This window comes from Bufo gargarizans, chromosome 2 (genome assembly GCF_014858855.1).
Source record: "Bufo gargarizans isolate SCDJY-AF-19 chromosome 2, ASM1485885v1, whole genome shotgun sequence".
Classification (NCBI taxonomy): domain Eukaryota; kingdom Metazoa; phylum Chordata; class Amphibia; order Anura; family Bufonidae; genus Bufo; species Bufo gargarizans.
The window spans coordinates 641,742,832-641,769,960 of NC_058081.1; the positions used below are offsets into that span (position 1 = coordinate 641,742,832).

The 27,129-nt window shown below is 44.4% G+C and overlaps 1 protein-coding gene across 2 annotated transcripts in view; it reads left to right on the forward strand.

Annotated features, from left to right (window-relative positions):
• Positions 1–20,637: 20,637 nt before the first annotated feature.
• Positions 20,638–27,129, forward strand: part of CLDN19 (claudin 19) — a 29,424-nt gene continuing 22,932 nt past the window's right edge. For both annotated transcript variants that reach the window (XM_044278380.1, XM_044278381.1), the window contains exon 1: positions 20,638–21,165. In XM_044278380.1, coding sequence (XP_044134315.1) covers positions 20,943–21,165 — 223 coding nt within the window. In that variant the 5' untranslated portion in view covers positions 20,638–20,942. The remainder of the gene's footprint in view (positions 21,166–27,129) is intronic.

A 27,129-nucleotide genomic window follows, 5' to 3' on the forward strand; every position in this document is an offset into this window, starting at 1 on the left:
AGAACAGTCCTTGGTAAATGAGGCCTAAGATCTTTCGCATGTTTCTACCATCGCAGTACACCAATAACACCACAAGTCGCAGTCCCAGTGCCATCATTGTGCCCCTTTATCATAAGTGCCATACTGAGCCCTCATACATTTACTCAAGAGCCTGGAATTGCCCTAATAACAGCCAACCATAGTTAGTGCCAGCCACATTACTCCTACAGATCTTAGGCCCCTTTCACACGGACGAGAATTCTGTGCGGGTGCAATGTGTGAGGTAAACACATTGCACCCGCACTGAATACGGACCCATTAACTTCAAAGGGGCTGCTCAGATGAGCGGTGATTTATACGCATCACTTGTGCGTTGCTTGAAAATCGCAGCATGTTCTATATTCTGAGTTTTTCATGCTGGCCCAATAGAAATGAATGGGTCTGCGTGAAAATCGTAAGCATCCGCAAGCAAGTGCGGATGCAATGCGATTTTCACGCATGGTTGCTAGGAGACGATGTACGTAAATTGATAAAAGTCAATTTACTGTATTATTTTCCCTTATAACATGGTTATAAGGGAAAATAATAGCATTCTTAATACAGAATCCTTACTAAAATGTGGCTTTAGGGGTTAAAAGATAAAAAAAAAATTAACTCACCTCATCCTGTTGTTCGCGCAGCCGGCATCTTCTTCTTTTAGGACCTGCCAAAGGACCTTTGATGACATAATCGCGCTCACCACATGGTGAGCACGGTGACATCGGCGCAGGTCCTGCTGAATGAAGATAGAAGATTACTTCATCAAAGGTCCTTTGGCAGGTCCTGAAAGAAGAAGAAACAAGACGATGTCGGCTGCGCGAACAACAGGATGAGGTGAGTTAATATATATATTTTTTTTAACCCCTAAAGCCACATTTTAGTAAGCATTCTGCATTAAGAATGCTATTATTTTCCCTTATAACCATGTTATAAGGGAAAATAATAAAATATACAGAACACCAAACCCAAACCTGAACTTCAGTGAAGAAGTCCGGGTTCGGGTCTGGGTACCACAGTCAGTTTTTTATCACACGCGAGCAAAACGCATTGCACCCACACCATAAAAACTGAACATCGGAACGCAATTGCGTTTGTTCAAATGGACCGCGCTGCTCCAGAGCAAACAGACGCACCATAAAAAGGCAACGTACTAACGGCTGTTTATCTTTATTTTCATATCGGAACGCAATTGCAGTCAAAACTGACTGCAATTGCGTACCTACTCACACGATTTTCCCTGATCGCAGACACAATGCATCCGGACCTAATCCGGACACGCTTGTCCGCAAAGGGTCTTAGAGTTGTGGGCTCACAGTATCCCTATTAGAGATAGTGAGCGATAATGCCATATAAGTGCCAACCACCGCGCCCATAAGATTCATCTGCTGTCTCTGTAACTGGCAGCCATAGTTACCCAAGAAATTCTAGCAATATTGAACCGATAGGTGTTTTCCACACTGATGCCAAAAGAAAAAGGCCCCAGTGCCCCAATAACTGCCAGCCACTGTACCGCATAATTGAAAGCCACTGTGCCCCACACTGCCAGCCGCTGAGTCTCCATAAGTGAAATCCACGCTGTCCCTACAACTGCCAGCAATATTGGTAACATAAATGCTATCCCACACCAATGCCAAAGGTGACAACTAGTGTTGATCGAGCACCAAAGTGCTTGGGTGCTCTAGTAGAACACCTCAGGACGCTCGGAAGTCAATGGGAGAACCCGAGCATTAACCACTTCAGCCCCGCTAGGTGAAACCCCCTTCATGACCAGGCCACTTTTTACACTTCGGCACTACACTCCTTTCACCGTTTATCGCTCGGTCATGCAACTTACCACCCAAATGAATTTTACCTCCTTTTCTTCTCACTAATGGAGCTTTCATTTGGTGGTATTTTATTGCTGCTGACATTTTTACATTTTTTGTTATTAATCAAAATGTAACGATTTTTTTGCAAAAAAATGACATTTTTCACTTTCAGCTGTGAAATTTTGCAAAAAAAACGACATCCATATATAAATTTTTCACTAAATTTATAGTTCTACATGTCTTTGATAAAAAAAAAAATGTTTGGCCAAAAAAAAATGGTTTGGGTAAAAGTTATAGCATTTACAAACTATGGTACAAAAATGTGAATTTCCGCTTTTTGAAACGGCTCTGATTTTCTGAGCACCTGTCATGTTTCCTGAGGTTCTACAATGCCCAAACAGTAGAAAAACCCCACAAATGACCCCATTTCGGAAAGTAGACACCCTAAGGTATTCGCTGATGGGCATAGTGAGTTCATAGAACTTTTTATTTTTTGTCACAAGTTAGCGGAAAATGATGATGATTTTTATTTTTTATTTTTTTTCTTACAAAGTCTCATATTCCACTAATTTGCGACAAAAAATAAAAAATTCTAGGAACTCACCATGCCCCTCACAGAATACCTTGGGGTGTCTTCTTTCCAAAATGGGGTCACTTGTGGGGTAGTTATACTGACCTGGCAATTTAGGGGCCCATATGTGTGAGAAGTACTTTGCAATCAAAATGTGTAAAAAATGGCCTGCAAAATCCGAAAGGTGCACTTTGGAATATGTGCCCCTTTGCCCACCTTGGCAGCAAAAAAGTGCGACACATCTGGTATCGCCGTACTCAGGAGAAGTTGGGGAATGTGTTTTGGGGTGCCATTTTACATATACCCATGCTGGGTGAGAGAAATATGTTGGCAAAAGACAACTTTTCCCATTTTTTTATACAAAGTTGGCATTTGACCAAGATATTTTTCTCACCCAGCATGGGTATATGTAAAATGACACCCCAAAACACATTCCCCAACTTCTTCTGAGTACGGCGATACCAGATGTGTCACACTTTTTTGCAGCCTAGATGCGCAAAGGGGCCCAAATTCCTTTTAGGAGGGCATTTTTAGACATTTGGATCCCAGACTTCTTCTCACGCTTTAGGGCCCCTAAAAAGCCAGGGCAGTATAAATACCCCACATGTGACCCCACTTTGGAAAGAAGACACCCCAAGGTATCCAATGAGGGGCCTGGCAAGTTCATAGAATTTTTTTTTTTTTCGCATAAGTTAGCGGAAATTGATTTTTTTTTGTTTTTTCTCACAAAGTCTCACTTTCCGCTAACTTAGGACAAAAATTTCAATCTTTCATGGACTCAATATGCCCCTCAGCAAATACCTTGGGGTGTCTTCTTTCCAAAATGGGGTCAGTTGTGGGGTGTTTGTACTGCCCTGGCATTTGAGGGTCTCCGCAATCATTACATGTATGGCCAGCATTAGGAGTTTCTGCTATTCTCCTTATATTGAGCATACAGGTAATGAGATTTTTTTTTCCGTTCAGCCTCTGGGCTGAAAGAATAAAATGAACGGCACAGATTTCTTCATTCGCATCGATCAATGTGGATGAAAAAATCTCTGCCAAAAAAAAAAAAATGGAGGGGAAAGGCGTCTGCCAGGACATAGGAGCTCCGCCCTACATCCATACCCACTTAGCTCGTATGCCCTGGCAAACCAGATTTCTCCATTCACATCAATCGATGTGGATGAATAAATCATTGCCGGGATTTTTATATATATATATATATATATATATATATATATATATATGTACAAAGTGCTTGCCAAAGCATAGGAACGCCGCCTCCTCCTCAGCTCGTATGCCTCGGCAAACGTATCTGTCACTGCAGAGGAGAAAATCCCGTCTTGCAGCGCCGCATACACCGACTTGCGTGTAATCTGACAGCAGCGCAATGCTTCTGTCAGAATGCACATCAGTGCTGCAGCTAGTAGATTGGTTGGTCCACCTGGAAGGTAAAAAGACAAAAATAAAAATGAAAAAACCAGGCCACAACGCAATAATTTTATTAACTTTGGAACAGAACATGTAACTTTAACTTTTGGAACTAAACATTAACCTGTTTGCTTACCTGTTTTTTTTTTTGTTTTTTTTTTTACCTTTATAGAACAAACCTCTCCTTCCCCATGGGTCAATGTGCAAAGCGCAAATCGCCCAAAGATGTGGCGAAGTGCGTTATGCACTTTGTCCCATGTGAAAGGAGACGTTTGCAGCAGCTGTGAGTGAATGGGCCCTAATAGCCCTGTGTGCCTATCCTGGTGAGATGTGATCCCTATGCTAGGTGTACCTGTGTGTGGTACTTTCGGAAACACTCCCCTAAGCATAGGGCAGGGTGGTCGGGACAGTCAGGACAGAAATAGCGGGTGTCACGCCTTATTCCACTCCTGCTACAGACACGACATTTTTTTCGGGGTGGCGGTCGGTTTGAGGTACCAGCAACGACACTAGGGAAGTGTCGCTCGTGTAGACGGCTAACTACACTGGTGGATGGGGCCACGGAACCTCCTGGATACAGGAGGTTCGCGATGATCTCTTCCTGAAATTTGAGGAAGGATCCAGTTCTCCCAGCCTTACTGTAGAGAACAAAACTATTGTACAGAGCCAATTGAATTAAATATACAGACACCTTCTTATACCAGCGTCTGGTGCATCGGGAAACTAAATACGGAGCCAACATCTGGTCATTGAAGTCGACCCCTCCCATGTGGAGGTTATAGTCGTGGACTGAGAGGGGCTTTTCAATGACACGGGTTGCTCGCTCAATTTGTATTGTCGTGTCTGCGTGAATGGAGGAGAGCATGTAAACGTCACGCTTGTCTCTCCATTTCACCGCGAGCAGTTCTTCGTTACACAGTGCGGCCCTCTGCCCCCTTGCAAGACGGGTGCTAACGAGCCGTTGGGGGAAGCCCGCGCGACTAGTTCGCGCGGTACCACAGGCGCCAATCCGTTCTAGAAACAAATGCCTAAAGAGGGCCACACTTGTGTAGAAATTGTCCACATAAAGATGGTACCCCTTGCCGAATAAGGGTGACACCAAGTCCCAAACTGTCTTCCCACTGCTCCCCAGGTAGTCAGGGCAACCGACCGGCTCCAGGGTCTGATCTTTTCCCTCATGGACCCGAAATTTGTGGGTATAGCCTGTGGCCCTTTCACAGAGCTTATACAATTTGACCCCATACCGGGCGCGCTTGCTTGGGATGTATGGTTTGAAGCCAAGGCGCCCGGTAAAATGTATTAGGGACTCGTCTATGCAGATGTTTTGCTCAGGGGTATACAAATCTGCAAATTTCTGGTTGAAATGGTCTATGAGGGGCCGAATTTTGTGGAGCCGGTCAAAAGCAGGGTGGCCCCTGGGACGGGAGGCGGTGTTGTCGCTAAAGTGCAGGAAACGCAGGATGACCTCAAATCGTGTCCTGGACATAGCAGCAGAGAACATGGGCATGTGATGAATCGGGTTCGTGGACCAATATGACCTCAATTCATGCTTTTTTGTCAGGCCCATGTTGAGGAGGAGGCCCAGAAAAGTTTTAAATTCGGAAACTTGGACTGGTTTCCACCGGAAAGGCTGGGCATAAAAGCTTTCCGGGTTAGCGGTGATAAATTGTGTGGCATACCTGTTTGTCTCTGCCACGACTAAGTCTAAAAGCTCCGCAGTCAAGAACAGCTCAAAAAATCCCAGGGCCGAATCGATCTGAGCTGTCTCAACCCGAACTCCAGACTGGACGGTGAAAGGGAAAACTACGGGTGCGGCTGAAGTTGGGGACTGCCAATCAGGGTTTGCCAGCACCTCTGGGATTCTAGGGGCTCTACGGGAACGTCTTTGCGGTGGCTGCGACGGGGTCACTACTGCACGTGCCACCGTACCAGCTTCAACTGCCCTTCTGGTGCTCGCTACTTCACCAGGTTGTACGGCAGTGCTGGTACTAGGTCCAGGAAGGGCTGGGCTGCTGGTGTATGCCTCACCACGTAATCCGACAGCACCAGCCCCACTCTGCTGCTCTTGAAGCGGATCCTGCGCAACCTGTGGTCTAGCGACACGGGGCCGGGTACGCCTGGTGCTATCAGGGACCTCAGCCTCCTCGTCCGAACTTTGGGTCAGAGAGCCACTGCTTTCTACAGGTTCGTATTCTGACCCGCTGGATTCATCAGATGAGGGTTCCCACTCCTCATCCGACTGGGTCAGAAGCCTGTAGGCCTCTTCAGAAGAATACCCCCTGTTAGACATGTGGGCAACTAAATTTCGGGGTATTCCCTGAGACTACCCAAAAAAAAAAAAGAAAGCCTGTCTTACAAATGGGAGACTAGCGAAGTACCGGAGGCTGCTGCGGTTGATAAAAAATATCAAAACTGATTTTTTTATCGCCGCAGTGCGTGTAAAGTGAATGTGCAGCGATCAAAAAAAAAAATTTTTTTTTGTCACTGCGGTGGGGCGGGCGTGGGTGTACGCATGTGTGGGCGACCGATCAGGCCTGATCGGGCAAACACTGCGTTTTGGGTGGAGGGCGAACTAAAGTGACACTAGTACAATTATAGATCTGACCGTGATCAGTTTTGATCACTTCCAGATACTATAAAAGTACAAATGCTGATTAGCGATACGCTAATCAGCGAATAACGGACTGCGGTGCGGTGGGCTGGGCGCTAACTGATCGCTAACTACCTAACCAAGGGACCTAAACTATACCTAAAACCTAACGGTCAATAACAGTGAAAAAAAAAAAGTGACAGTTTGCACTGATCACTTTTTTCCTTTCACTAGTGATTGACAGGGGGGGATAAAAGGGGTGATCAAAGGGTTAATTGGGGTGATCTGGGGGCTAAATGTGGTGTGGTGGGTACTCACAGTAATGATGTGCTCCTCTGCTCCTCTGCTGGAACCAACCGACCAAAAGAAGGAGCAGAGGAGCACAGCAGCCATATAACCCCATCATATTTACTAATATGTGGGGTTATATGGCTGCTGATTGTTTTTTTTAAAAATCAGCAGCCTGCCAGCCAATGATCGTGGCCGGCAGGCTGCTGACGAAATACTCTTCTGCGAAATGCCGGCCCGCGATGTGCATGCGCGGGCCGGCTGTGACGTAATCTCGCGTCTCGCGAGAGGACGCGCCGATGCGTCCAGGAGGAACTAATCAACCACCTCCTGGACGCATCGGTGCGTACAGCGGTCGGGAGGTGGTTAAACCAGGCACCCCCTGCTCTGAGGGGAGGGTGTCTGGTTCACAGGTCAGAAATTGATGGAAACACTACTAAAAATTTTCAGGAACAGCATGGGGAGGATGTCTGGATGCATCTTGGACTCCCAGGTCGCTGCTGGGAACGATGTTGTCCGAGTGGTATGCCACTTTTACAGACTGACAATAATACGCACAAAACCGAAGATAAAATCGATTTTACTGGAAAAATTGTATGGAAACATTCTTTCCTGCATATTTACTTGTATATAAAGTGCAAGTGCTGCCAAAAATTACAAGGAAGAGGCACTCCGATACAACCTGAATATCACATAAAGGAGGGCCTCATTCACATTGTGGTACAATTGTTCAGGTAGTGGGACTCCTACACTCATAAAGCCTATGCACTAAGTGAAAGGGCTGCCAAAAATTACAAGGAACCGACACTCCAATACACCCTTTATTACACATAAAGGAGGGCATCATACATATCCTTGAAAAATTATCATTGATGGCCTGCTGGTGACCCTCTAAAACATTAGGGGCGAGGGCCTGCTGCTGATCTGACAATCTAAAAAATTAGGGGCGAGTGCCTGCTGCTGAGCTGACCAGGGAAAAATTTATAGGCGAGGGCCTGCTGCTGAGCTGACCCTTTAAAACATTAGAAGTGAGGGCAGCCTAAAAAGCATGTTTATATGATGAAGGAGGAGGACAAGAAAATGAACATTGAACCATATACCCTTTTTAGTGGTGGAAGGGATGCATGGAAATACAGTGTATTCAATACACCATAAAAGCCCCATTTAGAGAGCCTTTATGTTCAGCCGCTTTCCTCTGGTGGAGTAGAGAAGTCAGGGGAAATCCAGGCCTTGTTCATTTTGATAAGAGTCAACCTGTCAGCATTTTCAGTTGATTAAGGCGGATGCGCTTAGCAGTTATTATGCCACCAGCAGCTATAAATACCCGCTCAGACAAAACGCTGGCGGCAGGGCAGTCCAGCACCTCCAAGGCGTAGAGCGCCAGTTCGTGCCATGTATCCAGCTTGGACACCCAATAGTTGTAAGGCACAGAGGGATCATTGAGGACGCAGACGTACTCCTTCACCATCTTCCAAAATGTTTCCCTCCTTGTGACTCCAGGCCGCGCATCAGGGTGAGGGTGCTGGCGGGGTGTCATGAAACTGTCCCAGGCCTTGGAGAGTGTTGTCCTGCCTCTGTTGAAACTGCTGTGTGTTCCCCTCATCTCCCCTCCTCAGTTGCCCAAGGAACTCTGCTGCCAGCGTTGTATGCTGGAAATTTTTGGAGCAATTTTTTCACAAGGGCCTCCTGGTATTGTACCATTATGCTAGTCCTCTCCACCACAGGAATGAGACATGAGAAGTTCTCTTTGTAGCTGGGGTCGAGAAGGGTGAACAACTAGTAACACCAGTCAACAATGATTTTGCTACTGAGAGAAAAACATGTGATTTATACTAAACTGAGCGCACTGATTCCAAATATGAAATCGGAATTTGCCTGACACGTCTAGATTTTAACCCCTAAAGGACCCTGGGATTTTCCATTTTTGCATTTTTGGTTTTCACTCCCTGCCTTCCCATAGTCCTAACTTTTTTATTTTTCCATTCACATAGCCTTATGAGGGCTTATTTTTTGTGGGACAAGTTTTACTTTCTAATGGCACCTTTTACGGTTGCATTTCATGCAGTAGGAAGCGGGGAAAAAATTCCAAATGGGGTCGAAAAAACGCAATTCTGATAAAGGTTTTTATTTTTATTTTTTTACACTGTACACTATGCTGTAAAATTGACCGTACACTATGCGGTAAAATTGACCTGCTATCTTCATTCTCCAGGTCAGTACGGTTACAACGATACCACACTTACAGTTCAGACCAAAAGTTTGGACACACCTTCTCATTCAAAGAGTTTTCTTTATTTTCATGACTAGGAAAATTGTAGATTCACACTGAAGGCATCAAAACTATGAATTAACACATGTGGAATTATATACATAACAAAAAAGTGTGAAACAACTGAAAATATGTCATATTCTAGGTTCTTCAAAGTGGCCACCTTTTGCTTTGATTACTGCTTTGCACACTCTTGGCATTCTCTTGATGAGCTTCAAGAGGTAGTCACCTGAAATGGTCTTCCAACAGTCTTGAAGGAGTTCCCAGAGATGCTTAGCACTTTCTGGCCCTTTTGCCTTCACTCTGCGGTCCAGCTCACCTCAAACCATCTCGATTGGGTTCAGGTCCGGTGACTGTGGAGGCCAGGTCATCTGGCGCAGCACCCCATCACTCTCCTTCATGGTCAAATAGTCCTTACACAGCCTGGAGGTCATTGTCCTGTTGAAAAATAAATGATGGTCAAACTAAACGCAAACCAGATGGAATAGCATGCCGCTGCAAGATGCTGTGGTAGCCATGCTGGTTCAGTATGCCTTCAATTTTGAATAAATCCCCAACAGTTTCACCAGCAAAGCACCCCCACACCATCACACCTCCTCCTCCATGCTTCACGGTGGGGACCAGGCATGTAGAGTCCATCCGTTCATCTTTTCTGCGTCGCACAAAGACACGGTGGTTGGAACCAAAGATCTCAAATTTGGACTCATCAGACCAAAGCACAGATTTCCACTGGTCTAATGTCCATTCCTTGTGTTCTTTAGCCCAAACAAGTCTCTTCTGCTTGTTGCCTGTCCTTAGCAGTGGTTTCCTAGCAGATATTCTACCATGAAGGCCTGATTCACACAGTCTCCTCATAACAGTTGTTCTAGAGATGTGTCTGCTGCTAGAACTCTGTGTGGCATTGACCTGGTCTCTAATCTGAGCTGCTGTTGACCTGCGATTTCTGAGGCTGGTGACTCGGATGAACTTATCCTCCGCAGCAGAGGTGACTCTTGGTCTTCCTTTCCTGGGGCGGTCCGCATGTGAGACAGTTTCTTTGTAGCACTTGATGGTTTTTGTGACTGCACTTGGGGACACTTTCAAAGTTTTCCCAATTTTTCGGACTGACTGACCTTCATTTCTTAAAGTAATGATGGCCACTCATTTTTCTTTACTTAGCTGCTTTTTTCTTGCCATAATACAAATTCTAACAGTCTAACAGTCATTTGCACTATACCAATACAATGATGCCACCTAGTGGCCTGTATTGGTATAGTCATCTAATAGGCACCGAAGCCTGCTTGAGGCTTCAGCCTATTAGATCAATGTAACTTGTTCCCCGATCTCAGCCGGGGAACGCTGGTCCCGGAAGTGCGCGACTTCTGCTTCCGGACTGCACAGATGCCTCTGTAGAGGAGGCAACCGTCTTCTGCTCCTCCTCCTCATCCTCATTCAATTCGTGCTGAGAAGACGAAATGAGGGTGGTCTGGCTATCACCCTGTGTACTGTTTTCCCCCATTTCCGCCTCTTCCACATGCAAAGCATACACCTTAATTGTGAGCAGCGAGCGTTTCAGTAGACACAGAAGTGGGATGGTTACGCTGATAATAGTGGCATCGCAGCTCACCATCTGTATTGATTCCTCAAAGTTGCGTAAAACCTCACAGAGGTCAGACATCCATGCCCACTTGTCGCTTGTGAAGAGTGGCAGCTGACTGGAAAGGCGACGACCATGTTGCAGCTGGTATTCCACTACTGCCCTCTGCTGCTCACAAAGCCTGGCCATCATGTGGAACGTGGAGTTCCAGTGCGTGCTCACGTCGCACAACAGTCGGTGAGTTGGCAATAGCAAGCGCTGCTGCAGTGCTGCCAAACCGGCGGCAGCTGTAGATGACTTTTGGAAATGGGCACACACGCGGCACACCTTCACCAGTAGCTCAGGCAAATTGGGGTAGGTTTTAAGAAACCGCTGAACCACTAAGTTTAACACGTGGGCTAGGCATGGGATGTGTGTAAGCTTGCCGAGCTCCAAAGCCACCACTAAGTTATGGCCATTATCAGACACAACCATGCCTGGTTGTAGGATGAATGGCGAGAGCCACAGCTCAGTCTGGTCCCTTATACCCTGCCACAGCTCTGCGGCGGTGTGCTGTTTGTCACCTAAGCAAATTAGTTTCAGCACGGCCTGTTGCTGCTTTCCCACTGCAGTGCTACACTTCTTCCAGCTACTGACTGATGGCTGACTAGTGCTGCAAGATGACAATTCAGAGGTGGAAGTAGAGGAGGAGGTAGAGGAGGATAAGGGGATTTTGCAGACACTAATGTAGGTGGTGGCGGAAATCCTGATGGAAGTAGGACCCGCAATTCTTGGTGTCGGTAGCACATGTGCCATCCTAGGGTACGACTCACTCCCGACCTCCACAACGTTCACCCAGTGTGCCGTTAGGGAAATGTAGCATCCCTGGCCAAAAGCACTTGTCCATGTGTCAGTCGTTAAGTGGACCTTCCCAAGGGAAAAATTGTGGCTGGGGACTGAGTAACGAGGGACCGCTGCCGAGCCTCACTGTCCACAAGCCTAAATGGCAACATTTCCAGGGCCAGCAATTTGGAAAGGTGTGCATTTAGTGCTATGGCCTGTGGGTGGGTGGCTGACTATTTGTGCTTTCGTTCAAAGGCCTGGGGTATGGACATCTGCTGCGTTGGGACACAGAAGTGCATAAGCTAGCTGATGGTGCTTGTGAAGGTCCAGGTGCAGGGCGAGAGGCATCCAGGCCTGCGTCTTGGAAAGGGGATTGGCCAGCACGTAACACAGGGGAAGAGGAGGCAGTGGTATGACCCGCAGACACTGATTGTGGACCCAGGCGTTCGGCCCACCTATTACGGTGCTTTGATGCCATGTGGCAGATCATACTGGTGGTGGTAAGGTTGCTAGTGTTCACGCCCCTGCTCATTTTGGTACGGCACTTGTTGCTAATGACAATTCCTTTATCGTCCGCACTTTCCTTAAAAAAACGCCTACGGAACACCTACCCCTTGGCAAGGGAGATTGCCGCAAGGGGATGCTCTGGGGAATAGTTGCGGGTCTGTTTGGTGTGGCCCGCCTTTTCCCTTTTGCCACCCCACTGCCTCTTCCAGCCTGTTGCGGTGCTGTGGATCCCTCCACCTCTGTATTGCTGTCCTTGCTTGGCTTGCCACCTTCCCAGTTTGGGTCAGTGATTTCATCTTCCACCATCTCCTCTTCCACTTCCTCACTCTGGTCATCCTCCTGACTTGTTGACCTAACAACAACCTCACTTATTGACAACTGTGTCTCATCCTCATCATCAACCTCTTGAGACACTAGTTGCGGTTGACTTATTGGCAACTATGTCTCATCATCATCATCCACCTCGTGAAACACTAATTGCCGTTCCCCACGCCATCTTCTTCTGGGGGTTAAATGACCTAGACCGGCATTATCTGGTGTCTGCTGTATTGTACAGCCAAAACCCGCCATGTATGTTAGGGTTAAACCCCTAACTGGCATGTTACAATGGTTCCCTCCACTGAACTTCTGAGGTGACACTTCTTCAGACCTCCCTCTCTCTCACACTCTCTCTCTCGACTAGCCCGTTCCCCACTCTACTGGACCTCTTCTCAGTAGTTACAGCTCAGACTCTTAGGGGGAGATTTATCAAGATTGCTGCTTTCTGTGCCACTCTTGATATCACCTGTGCTGCTGGAGGATGTGCCTAATTTATGACAAGGTGTAGGCCTCATCCGGCAGTCCATGCGTCGAAACAGATATCTTCGACAGCTTAGCTGCCATAGATTTCTGGCTTCGTTTGCAGCAGAAAACCGGTGGAGATTAATTTGTTGCTTTCCCTTCCTGTCCTTGCCACATCCTCTTTAGGAAAAGTGGCGAGGGAGCTGTAAAAACTGGGAGATGGGACTATTTTTTTTTTAAAGTTACCATTCCATTACCAAGTCGCAAACAAGGTGCAAGGGGATAATAAGGCGCTACACTGTATTACAGCTATTACTTTGTCAGGAGACATGTCGTTATAACAGCTCCAATTGCAGCTCCACCTCATAGATATGTTGCCTCTAGGAGTTTTCCCTCCCCCTTGCTACCGACTCCGACATGTTGACATTGAAGTACTGCCATCACATTTACAGGTACCATTAACCAGACATTGAACACTTACCAACCAGACATTTTGTCCTGTAAGGGGTAAAATGCACAAAATACTGTATGTCCAACCATTGTAACCTATTACACACAATGTTGACGGTAACATTAAATGATAAGGTGGGTACTGCCATCTCTTACAGGTGGTGGGGTAGCTATAGAGTGTGCAAGAGTAGCAGTCATCCCCTGCCCTGGGTGTTACCAGTTGGGGGGTGTCCCTGGCCAGTCTGACACTGACAGCACTGATTGGATAATGTCAGACTGTGCAGGGACACACCCCTCACTGGTAACACCTAGCTGGACCTTCATTGCAAATTGTTAGCAATTCATTCAACATGGAGTGATAAGAATAAATGCTCCAGAACTGTTATTCCATGGGGGATGCAAGTAACTGCTAAACCAGACATTTCAGGAGAGGTCACAGTTCCTCTTCAAGCTTCCACATCTAGACCTTGGCAATGCTTCTCCATATAGCCATGGGGGTGATGATCTTATTTTTAACATATATTTGCAAAAAATCAATAGTTGCTCCTTTTGCTTTCTCCTATTCTGAGTCATAACTGGACCCATATCAAATCTGTAGCAGTCCCCGACCCACCATGTGCCACGGATAATACTCTTATGTGGCAGAGGATTGCAACCTCTCTGCTCCCGTTCTCCAGCACTATCCGCTTGCCATCCCATTGTATGTCTACTCAGTGCGTTAAGTGGCTGGACAACCATGTGATTGCTCCATATTAGTCTCCAGTTCGAAACAAAGGTGGCAGACAATGCTGATTTCAGGCTATTTATCCCCATTCAATAGAATAGAAGAATAGGAGCTGTGAGACGTAGAGTTTACCTTGGGGATTGCCTCTATGCATGTCATCCCATTAGTAGTAAGTGATGGACCAATTATTCCTGGGAATTCTCCGGAACAGCAGAAGCAGGTTACCATGGCGATTCAGCTGACATGGTCATGTACCATGAAAGATTAGGACTGTCACGCCAAGTTAAAGATTAATTTCATTTTCAAGTGGTATAGAAAAGAAGAAGGAGTAACACATGTTCTCATTCCTATGTTACTGCATAAAGGGGTTGGCAAGAGAAGATGACTTACCTGCTCCCTGGAGTTGGCTCCCCGATCAATCCCTTGCAAGCTTGCGATGGTCCACTCGACTCCAGCGATCTCAACATCTGCTTTGACATTGCTGCAAACAACCACAGGCCGTGGCGGTGTCTGGCTCATCTTGCAGAATGACAAATGGCTTGTGATTGGCAGTGGTGATGTCAAACTAGATGTCAAATAGGATGTTGACATTGCTAGAGCCCAGCGGAAAATAGCAGACCTGCAGAATAAGGAGAGGGGAGCCGGCGCCAGGAAGCAGGTAAGTCATCTTCCCTCTGCAGGTCCAGCAAAATGGGGATCCAAATCCTCTGCATAGACATAGAGTTAAAATATAACATTCTTCTTCCTGCAGTCACCACTAGAGGGAGCTTAGGAGCTGCTGACTACTGTTTATACACTGAAGTCAATAACTGCAGGAACTGGCCTTATCAATCAAGAAGGAGAAAGAGGCGCTGGCAGAGGAAGCAGAAGAAGCAAGGGTGCACAGAGTGGCTTGGGCCCGCCCTCATTGCACTTAATTGCACATTTGTATATGGATTAAAAATACTTTTTCTCCAGAATAAAGCAACAGATCAAAGTGAGCTAGCAACAGTGTATTTCCTGGTGACAGATTCCTGTTAAAGGGGTTGTCCCATCTTGACATTTCTGGCATATCAGCAGGATATCTGAAGAACCACAAGAAGAGGAACAGGGTCCCTGTACTTGCAATGGGACCTGCACCTAATGCCCTTTCTTTACGCTTTATACTGCAGCTCTGCTTGTTCTGACTGGCTCTTGTGTATAAGCAGAAGCCCACCAGGAAGTCAGTGCATAAAGAGCTCAGAGTTATGTTGTTAGTCTAGTTAGTAGAAACCAATATATTTTAAGAACTAATAACGAAGCAGTGTTTAAGTGACATCAGTGGTTTTCACCACATGGTCTTAGATCCATCAGAACTTGTCCAGTCAAGCGTCTGTTCTCTAGCACCATAAATCAGACTGGTCATTACTGGTAATGAGTACATTAGTCTCACCTCTCTGCTGGTTTTACATTTATAATTATAAACTCATTGACCATTCGAAACATTCTTTGTCACAGAGCAGGTGGAGAAGTGAAACAGCCCCAGGCTGCATTAATACCTCACTAGATGTCATTATTATTACTAAAAGCATAGAGAAGGGTCTTGTGAGAACTAGGGTTAACTTAATTTGTGACAACGGGAATATGAACCAATTTGGTGGTGACGTTAGATACAATCATAGGGTTCATCAATAGGGAAATGTGTTGACTCGATATATGAACGTCTGGAGGAGCCATGTAGTCTCTAGATAATTATGGTCACTTGAGTTTTTGCTTGACTGGTCCTTTCTCACAATACAGACCTGGAATGTCAATTCTGTCATGTTCACCAGCTGGAACCTAGCAAACTGTGATACAAGAACTAGTGAAGCACAAACTGCCTAGTCCCTGCTGGGAACATGTGAGAGCCTGAAGGTCCAACCAGGCTGGGGTTCCCCATGGTGATATTAATCCTGCTTGATGGAGAAGTCACAAGAACTGAGTATACATAAAACAAATCTAGTGTGTATAACAGTACCATATCTCATATGGATTAGAGGAGAACGTTTATATATACTGCATATCTAGAAAGTATGACATGCAGCAACTATGGGACCCATTCCTTTCTCCTCTCTCAAAAAGAACTGCATTCTTAACCAGGAAAGGGGTGAGGATTGCACCAAGGTTCTTGGCAATGGTGTTGTGGAGGATACAACCACTGGGGCCTTTGTTGACACAAAGAAGTTGCCAAACTATCATCTGTGCACCCAATATATGTTGGACATATGTATGGTATGATGAATTGATGTATCTTCATTATGGCTAAACATTAGAACCTCCATCCTGGGTGACAAGAAAGGGTCCTAGTTTGATATCTTCTGTGTTGTATATAAAAAGGGGACCTAGACGCCATATGACTTCCATCTGTAATTTTGTAGCATACATAGAAGCAGTCCCCAAAGACTAGTAAGCTCCTATGTAAAGCTGGCTACCAGCTCTGGTCTGTGCCATCACCCATGGATGGTCCTTCCTACAGGCAACTTAGTGTTAACAGTTGAAAGATGGAACTGACCCAAAGTTCATATTGCCTTTTGATCATTTTAGATATGTGAAGGAGGATGGTGAAAAATTGTCAGGTCCCTCAGCCCAGGTGTTGAGGCCATGAATCTGTTACACTAGGGTGGACCTCCTATTATTTTTTTTATCTGCAGGGCACTTCTGTAGTAGCCTTTAACACTAATATGCTCCATACATAATAAAACTATTTAAATATGTGGAATTTTGGAATTCATCATCTAAAATAAATATTGCAAGCAACACATTTTTTAGCAAGTATTCCGTATAAAACTGAATTAAAGGCATGTCCTTCATGCGGGACGACACAATGGGTCTTGTATGTCCTCACTACCCAAACTTTGTTTCTCTGCAGCACATCTCCATGTTTCTATGGATGTGATTTCATTCTGCAGCACACACTGCCCAATAAATCGTTCTCAATGAATGGCTTTGTTGTAAAATCCTGACGTGATCGAGCTTGGACCCACACACATGTTCATTAACCCACTGCACAGGAGAGGAAGACAATGCATTCTGTGCTGTGGAAGCTCTGGGGTCACACTGAGCACATAACAGTACCGTAGTGAATCCCATACACTTGTATGCACTCACCAACCCTATATATGACATGCGGGGGCATAGCTAAAGGCTTATGGTTCTGATGCAAAAGCACAGCTTTAGCTCACCCGCACAACTTCTCATTAAACCGTCCCTCACGTAACTGTCACTTCTAAGCCTTGGTGATTGAGAAAGTTCGATTCTGCCCTTTCGAAGGCTACTTTCACACTAGCGTTAAAGTTTTCCGGTATTGAGTTCCGTCATAGGGGCTCAATACCAGAAATATCAGTTTTGTCCTAATGCATTCTGAATGGAAAGCAATCCGTATTTTCTCTGGCCAAATACCGTAAAAGGGACGGAACATCCCTTTTACGGTATTTGGCCGGAGAAAATACCGCAGCATGCTGCGGTATTTTCTCTGGCCAAAATTTCGGAACACTTTCCATAGAAATTTATTAATGCCGGATCCGGTACCAAGTGTTAAGGAAATTGCCGCATTGATGGATCCGGTTTTCCGGTCTGCGCATGTGCAGACCTTTAAAAAATTTAAAAAAATTAATACCGGATCTGTTTTTCCGGATGACACTGGAGAGACGGATCCAGTATTTCAATGCATTTGTCAGACGGATCCGGAAACAAATGATATCCGTTTGCATACGGATTTCCTGATCTGGCAGACAGTTCCGGCAACGGAACTGCCTGCCGGATTCTTCTAACGCTAGTGTGAAAGTACCCTAAGCCAGACAATACAGGGCCACAACCAATAAATATTAACATACAGCACCCTAATAATTATCTAGAACACAGCCAGATATTCAGGGCCATATAGCACCAAGGTAAATAGTGCTAAATAAAATAACTAATATTAGGAAGCATCCAGGTCTATTGCACTGAAGGTTATCTGTACCCCTGGTACCCTAGTGCAGTGAAAGGGTTCTTACCAGTATCCCTGGTGCTGGTGGTCTATAGCAGGAAAGGTTTTAGTTTCAGGATCCCTGGTGGTCTAGGGCAGTAATGGCTTTAATATCAATATACTTGATGGTCTAGATCAGTGAAGGAGTTAATTCCAGGATTGTTGGTGATTTTCAGCAGTGATCAGGTTAAAGAGTTATTCCAGGATTTTACTATTGATGGCTTATCCTCAGGATACGTTATGCGACCAGAAGTGACGAGGGAAGGGAAATCTCACGAGGTAGGGAAATATAAAACGTTACACCGACTACCAGCACTGAAGCTACTCTGAAACAGCTGCTCGATGGCAGCGAGGGGTGTCAGACCTCTGCAAATCTGATATTGATGGCCTATCCTGAGCCATATAGGAGTGCTGTGCCCGAATAGTATTTGTGTTGTGTGGGGGCCTGTTCCCCACATCTGATCCAAGCCTATAAATATGTTGTACTTAAAGGGGTTTTCCAAGTTATTATTATTGATGACCTATCCTCAGGATAGGTAATCAATATCAGATCGACACCCAGCACCCCCACCAATCAGCTGGTTAAAGTGAAGACTGTGCTCCGTACCAGCGCTGCCTTCTCTTCATTGTTTACCTGCTCGCTGTCGCAACAGCAGTGGTGAGCAGGTGTAATTACCAGTCGTCCCATTCACGTCAACAGGACGGCTTGTTCCTATTCAAGTGTATAGGAATGAGCCGTCCCATAGAACCAAATGGGAAGGCTTCTTGTAATTACACCTGATCATCACTGCTGTTGCGACAGCGAGCAGGTAAACCATGAAGAGGAGGCAGCGCTGGGGCATGCCTTCTCTTCAACCAGCTGATCGGCGGGGGTGCCAGGTGTCGGACCCCAGCCTATCTGATATTGATGGCCTATCCTGAGGATAGGTCATCCATAAAAATCAATTGGACAACCCCTTTAACAGCTTAAAGTTGCTGATGAACTACTTCTAATATATACTGCCAGTGTAGTGTAATATTAACCTCTTTAAAAAGCAGCAGTTTTTATTTTGTTTAATCTTCATCACATATAGAGGGCCATAACTTTAACGTTTTTTACATCAACGACCCGCGAACCCTCTCCCTCAGTCAAACAACTTTAGATGCCATAGTCGCAATTGACTGTGGCATCTAAAGGATTAAACAACTGGGATCAGAGTTGTTTGTTTATCTTGTCCTACCTACATACGGACATACTGTGTACACAGAGATGCACTTCATATTAGTACCATTCTGCATAACATACATACTGTATATTATTAATTGGATGAAGTGTTCATATAAATAAAGGCGTTGTCCCATCTTCGCTTTTCATGGATCAGATGGGAATAACCCACAATAAGTGCCAGCCTGGGGTGGCTGGAGTTCTGGAAACGGCAGAGCGGTAGTGTGAATCAAAGACTGAGATGGAAATGACCCATTTATACCCCTTTACGTGAAAGCACTGTAGAAGAGGCATAATATTCATGTCTTTCTTCCTGAGGATTGAATTTCTTCCAATAGTCCAAAGTAGGTTGAGCACTTTTGACAATACTAAACTGCTGACAACAATAGGTAGGAGCTGGGGGGGGGGGGGGGGGGCGCCCCAGCAGTGCAAACATATATTTTAGAGCTTTTATCATCAGGAGTAAGGATAATATGAACTTTTATGCTGCCAGATTCTGCTCCTTCAGTCCACTGGAGGTGGAGCTCTGTACATTGAGCTGCCTCACAGCCCCTCTCCTGTGTCCTGAGTTGTAGTGGTCTCCTAGTTGCATTCTACATCTATCACTCACAGAAGATGGGAGAGGTGGTGAAGGTTCAGAGAGCACTTTATAGTAAAGCTCCAACTTCAGTGCAGGATAAAATAAAATCTGGCAGAATAAAAGTTCATATTCTCACAACTCCTGATGATAAAAGCTCCACAAAAAGTGTGCTTGTCCTGCTCTCCTCGAGCCCTACCTAGTGCTTTCAGCAGTTTAGCACTCTCAAAACTGCTGAAGGATTATTTTTAAAGGGATGTCTCATTACAAACATACACTACCCACAGGGCTTCTTAGAATCCAATCACTGGGGCCCTCACTGATCATGAGAACTGGGGCACTGTGTTTTCCCATTTGAATGGAGCAGAAGTCAAGCAAGTGCACTGTAGCTCTATTCAACTCTATGGGACTGTCTGTGGATAGGGAATAAGTGTTTGTAATGGGACAACCCCTTTAAAGCATTGCTCCACTCTCCCCCTGACAAAAGATCATTCCCCCCAGTATATGTGCAGCAATTACCTGATCTGTTTCTCATTGGTGGTCTAGTAGTCTGTACTTTATATTCAGCGCTGTAATAGAAATCGGCGCTCCATGTACTGACTTCCTGGTGATCATGTGATGGACTTTTGTTTATACATCACAGCCTATCAGAAGAGGAAGAGCTGCCGAGGGAGAGAGAGAGCAGCAGCCTGAGCCAATGGTAAGACAGTGGGTGTGTTTCAGACTACCTGAGACTTCCTGTAGGCACTGGAGCTAACCTGTAGTCACAAATCACAGCTCTGACCTAATGAAACTGCAATAGAAAGCAGCCAAGAAGAAGCAATCGGTGAGCAGGTGCTGACCGACATAACATATTTCTGGACTATTGCTTTAAATGAGCTTCATTGGTAGAAAATTTGATTCTAAGCTTCTCAGGTGAACATAATAATATTACAAGTGGTCATATGATGTGATTCCAGGTTACAAAGTGTTAATCCTAATTTCCATGAGTTCGGCCTTTTCCTCTGTGGGTGTTCCTATGAATTCCATTAATCTGAGGACCTGCCTCCTTGCATTCTGTGAGCTGCTTCAAAAGACATTAGTGCACATATTTTTTTTTCATCTTCCTATTACCACTTTGTCCCCTAAGTGTCCTAGAGGCTCAGCCAAGTGGAAACATGAAGTTCTGGACACGCGAGTGTCCCATCCACATCTCAGCTTGGAGGAGCACTCTCATGAATTGCTACTGAACTGTTTCATCTTCCTTCCACCAAACTGCAGGCAAAGTGACTTGTGCTGAGACTTGGGACTATAGCCACCATCATCTCTCTGGACCTACATCTGCCTAACAAGGTGGTTTTCTTTCATTTATTTGAAGTCATTGAACTTTATTAACACAATCATGGTTAATTCAGGGATCCAGCTCCTTGGCTATTTTTTGGCTCTGGGAGGATGGATTGGAATCATCTCCACCACAGCATTACCTCAGTGGAAGCAGTCGTCCTATGCCGGAGATGCCATCATCACAGCAGTGGGACTGTATGAAGGACTGTGGATGTCATGTGCTTCCCAAAGTACTGGGCAGGTGCAGTGCAAAGTCTTCGACTCTCTTCTCTCCCTGGAAGGTGTGTAAAGTAACCCCCCCCCCTCCCCTCTAAATATTAGGGGGGTCATATATCTATGAACTTCAATAATGTGATTTTATAATGCTTTCATTAATATATGACCTAATTTATGAATGTCATACCTGTAATTTTTAATAGCACCAGCATAACACTGTACTGGGGTTATCTGGAAGGGTTAGCAGTGCAGGTGCCTCTGGTGCTGGGTGCTAGGGGGATGCCAATTAGCGGCTTATAGTTGTATAATCATGACACATACAGGTGATGTACATATGTGTATACATACAATTTTTTTTTCTCCAGACAAGGTATTTTTATTATTTGAAAAAGTTGCTAAACTTTTTCTCTCCCTTCCATAGAGTAACATAAAAACTGTATGTATCTATAACAATTTTATCTCACAGTAATATAGCACTGTCCTGGAAAAAGATCAAACACATTAACTAAAATTGCATGAAAATTTCCCTTGTGACGCAACCACTTCTTACAGATGACCACATGATACTTGTCACCATTTAATATTTTTTTTGGTTTCTTTATATCCTTTATTATATCAGAATTTTAATAACTTTTCGAATAGAATAAAAAATGTAGTGCAAATGAACACATTATCATAAATGAAAAGAAAGTAAATGGTGACAAATTGTAATAATTCTGTAATCTTATAAATCAGCATTTTATTCATTTCTTATAGTTCAGATTTTTTTTTATCTGTTGCTCTCTTTTAGTCTATTTTAGTTAAATAGGCTTTAAGTTAAAAAAGAAACGTAAAGAAAAAGAAATGCATTTAGTAATCATGTACAAGCTTTACAGCACTGCTCATGGAGAAATCCAAGGACAAAGAGTTTAACATTCCAGCCTAATTAGCCTGAGCGAGATTTATAAGGCACAATGCACATGTCCTAAGAATCTGGTGGCACATTACTGTATTGGTTATGATTGGAATTGTGAACGGTGAGAAAAAAAAACCTGATATTTCTGTGATATTAAAGGGGTTTGTCTCATCTGGAAAAATGGGGGCATATTGCTAGGATATGCCCCCATTGTCTGATAGGTGCTGGTCCCACCTCTGGGACCAGCACCTATCTTGTAAACGGAGCCTTGAAAATCATGGAGGGGCCACTGCGCTTGTGCGGCCACAACTCCCAATCATTTCTATGGGACTGACGGAAATAGCCAAGCCAGCTTGTCTATTTTTGGCGGCCCCATAGAAATCCATGACTTTCAAGGCTCTGTTTACGAGATACCCACACCTATCAGACAATGGGGGCATATCCTAGAAATATGTTCCCATTGTCTGAGATGATACAGCCCCTTTAATATTTTTTACTCTGATTCTGTAGTTTACAGAAACATCCCATACGTGGTTGTAAACAGCTGCATAGGCACGGAATGGAAAGTGCACTATATGTTTTTTTCGAGGGCAGATTTGTGGGTGCCATGTTTTTTGTTGACATGTCATATTTGAAGAGACCTTGAGGTACCCCTACAGTGGAAACCCCCAAAAAGTGACCCCATTTTGAAAACTACACTTCTCAAGAAATTTATCAAGGGGTGTAGTGAGTGCTTTGAGCCCACATGCGTTTCATAGAATTTAGAAACACTTGACTGAAAATGAAAAATTTAATTTCTTCCAAGAAAATGTTGCATCAGACCCAATTTTTTCATTTTCACAAAGGGTAACAGGAGAAAAACACCCCTGAATTTGTTACGAATTTTCTCATGAATACAGAAGTGTTGTGTTTGTAAACTGCTGTATGGGCACACAGCAGGGCTCTGAAGGTAAAGAGCGTTATATGGCTTTTGGTGGCACTGAAATGGCTTTCAGGCTCCATGCTGCATTTGAAGAGACCCTGAAGTGGAAACAGTGGAAAATTGATTGAAGGATGTAGTGAGTGCTTTGACCACACAGGTGTTTCAGAGAATTTAGAAACACTTGGCTTTGAAGTCGAAAAATTAAATTTTTACATATTTTTACCCCAGATTTTTCATTTTTACAAGGTGTAACAGGAGAAAAACACCCACAATTTGTTACCCATTTTATCCTGAACATTGCAACACCCCATATGTGGTCATAAACTGCTGTATGGGCACATTGGAGGGTTCGGAAGAGAAAGAGCTAATGTGTACATTTTAGGCCTAATTTAGGGATTTATACAGCACTGGACGACAACTGCAGAGGTGAAGTAAAGATACCCTCAATAAGTGACCCCATTTTCGAAACCACCCCCCTCCCCGAATTTACTAAGGGTTGTAGTAAGCATTTTGACACCACAGTTGTTTTGCAAAAATTAATTAAACTGTATAGGCTCTGGTGTGAAATAATAAATGGAACCCCCGAGAAGTTACCCCATTTTGGAAACTCCGCCCATCAGATACTAAGAGAAGGAGTGAGCATTTTGCAGATATGAATGAGCAGAGACTGGGCGGAATGAAAATTGCAAGTTTTCCACGGATATGGCATTTCAGTGCCCAATATGTTGTGCCCAGCTTGTGCCATCTAAGACTCACACCACATCCTTTGATTGTTAGGTGGGTTCTGCTGGGCATTGGAATGCCATAAATGTGGACGTAATCTGCTGTTTGGGTACGGTGCAGGGTTCAGAAGGGAAAGACCACCTTGGCTTTTGCAGCACAGAGTTTGATGAATTGGTTTAGGGGAACCATGTTACTATTGAACAGCCTGTGTGTACAGCCATTGAATGAGAATCAGAGTTTTTGTTTTTATGTCTCAACGGAGCTGTGTGATGGCTTATTTTTTGCAGGATGAGTTGCTATTATCATTGGTTCTATTTTGGGGTACATACAAGTTTTGGGGTTTTGTTACTGCCACGAACACCGTGCCGGAAAAATTACATGTTATCTTTAGGCTACATGCACACGACCGTTGTGTGTTTTGTGGTTCGCAAATTGTGGAAGTGCAAAACACGGATGGCGTCCGTGTGCGTTCCGCAATTTGCGGAACGGCACGGACAGCCATTGATATTACTGCCTATTCTTGTCCGCAAAACGGACAAGAATAGGACTGGTTATATTTTTTGGGCGGGGCCACAGAACGGAGCAACAGATGCGGACAGCACACGGAGTGACTGGGTCCGCATCCGAGCCGCAAAAACTGCTCGGATGCGGACCAAAACAACGGCCGTGTGAATGAGGCATTACCCTTACTCTGCTGGTCAGTGCGATTACAGAGGAATACATTTCATATAGTTTTTTTTAAAGATTTACCAATTTTACACACCGCATTTAAAAAAATATATATATTTCTGCGTCACCATTTTCTGAAAGCCATATATTTTTATTTTTCTGGTGATGGTTTTGTGTGAGGGCTCGTATTTTTCAGGATGAGGTGACTAGAGATGAGCGAATCGAATCCCATGAAGTGGAATTCCATCTGAATTTCAGGAAAAGGCCTGAATGTACTCCGTATGCATTCGGTTTCCGTATTTCCATTCCGTTGAAAGATAGAACATGTCCTATTATTGCCCGCAAATCACGTTCCGTGGCTCCATTCAAGTCAATGGGTCCGGAAAAAAAAGGAACACATACGGAAATGCATCCGTATGTCTTCCATATCCGTTCCGTTTTTGCGGAACTATCTATTGAAAATTTTATGCCCAGCCCAACTTTTTCTATGTAATTACTGTATACTGTATATGCCATACGGAAAAACGGAACGGAAATAAAAAACGGAACAATGGATCTGTGAAAAATGGACCGCAAAATACTGAAAAAGCCATACGGTCATGTGAAAGAGGCCTAAATTTGGATTGCCTAAAAGCTGCATTTCCTCCTGCTTCGTGTCAGCAAATCAATTTAACCTGAAATAGTATAAAAAAAATAATAATTCAGCCGGCGTGATGACGTAATCTCGCGCCGCACAGGATTTCGGCCGAGATCTTCAAATAAGATGGCGGTGGCCGGCCCGTCGTTAGCAAATGAAGGAGGTAAGTTTGATTTTATAAATTTTTTATTGTTAATTTTACACTCAGATGCCGCGATCATGTATGAATGGGGTATCTGAGGAGTACAATGACGGGGGCGGCGTTATCGCAGCTCCCTGTCATTGCACCCGCTACTTACAAAAGTAATTAGTCACAAAGCTAATGAGCTTGTGAAATTTGGCGAATCAGCCGAATCAAACTTTTAAGAAATTCGCTCATCTCTAGAAGTGACGTTTTAATTAGTACTATTTTGGGGTAATAAAACTTTTTGATTGCTTGATATTATGATTTTTGGGAGGCGAGGTGACCACAAAATGGTTGTTCTGGCAATGTTTTTTTTAATGGCGTTTAGGGGATTATGTGATATTTTTATAGAGCCAGTCATTACGAACGCAGCAATACCTAATGCTTTTTTAATAATTTTTTTAAATTTTTTTCAATTGTAAATGGCTTGATGAGGGGAAACAAGCCTTTTGTACTTGAAACATATTTTTGTTTTATAAAACACTTTTTTACTTTTTATTTTTGTCCCACTAGGGGGCTTTAACCTTTGAGTGCCTAAACCCTTTTACAATGCATTACTATACATAGTGTATACGGTTTGGTTTACATCAGTGGAGGAAAATTACTGTATAATGTAACACAACAAATTATGGAAATGGTGAAGTTCTACAACCTTTGCAAAACATTTTACAGTAATATACAATTTCCTTAGACCGGGTTTAATTGCACAAAACTTAAAGTTGACTTTTTGTGCATAGCGGGGGTATTGAGTCACACAATTTTGAGGGATCCTGGGATTAGCTATCAGCAGCAGTGCAACCACAGTGTCAATGCGTGTCTTGACAGCTACAGACGTGAGTGATGGTCATGGTTCTTAGTTTTATCATAGCATAACCAATAAGCAAACGTTCAGTCCTGATCCCCCATTTAACACCACCGTGTAATTGTTCCAAGGGCAACAAATGCACAGAAATGTATTTGTCCAAATGCATTGAGCAACATTTTTGATCAGCAAGGACGTTTACTATTAGGTAAACCTGCTAACATTTATTAGAAGGATGTCTTGACAATTAGCTGATCACAAAGTCTCCAACTGCTGAGACCTCCTAGCAATCAGATATAATCTGTAAGAAAACCTGGCATAAAACGTTAAATTTTTATGCAGCGCCCCCACAGGATACATCAAACATTACATGGTGCCTATTTAAATGAGTGGATTTTCTGTGTAATGCAGGACCTGACAGATCCTCCAAAGCAAGATACACTCTTTGTAGCCATCACTCTGACCAAGAGATGAGGACTCTGAAGAGGACCACTGTCACGGCGGACAGGATCTCAGATACACAGACAACCAAATACACAAGTGTCTAGGCTAGATGCTGGGGACAGGTCACCTCCTAGCACATCCCTGACTTCTCTCCCTATGCTGCTAAGCCCACATTCAGACCTTGATGGTAGGTATGAAGTGTCCTCGTGCCTGGACTGAAAAAAAACTAGAATCCCTGAGATGGTGAAAGGGGAGAAGGGGCAGAAGACACACAAATAGCCTAGACCGCAAACCACACAAACAGAAATCAAACTTATCTGATGGAACAGACAATCCTTCCTTCCTTGAATCCAAGGCCAGACAGAAATCTATAACCCGCACTGCCCTCTGGGATTGAAGGCAATTTAAGCCAATGACCCCACCCAGAGCACCTGAAGGAAGGCGGATCCAGCATGATTCCAAAACAAACAAAAGGTTAGACACGTGCTGCCAATCTGACAGACCTCCGTACACCGTCCGAGCAGGGCATGACAACCACCCTCTATTAACTCTCAATTACCTAAAAAGGTATATGGAAATGGGGTTTTTAAACCAGAGGACCCCTTTAAAGTCAAACCAGTATTTTCCTTTAAATAAGCTATAAGGTTCCAGCCAGGGGTGTAACTACCATAGCGGCACACCATGCAACTGCTATGGGGTCCAGGGCAAGAGGGGGCCCAGTCTTAGTTGGGATCATCTCCTCTTCTACTGGAG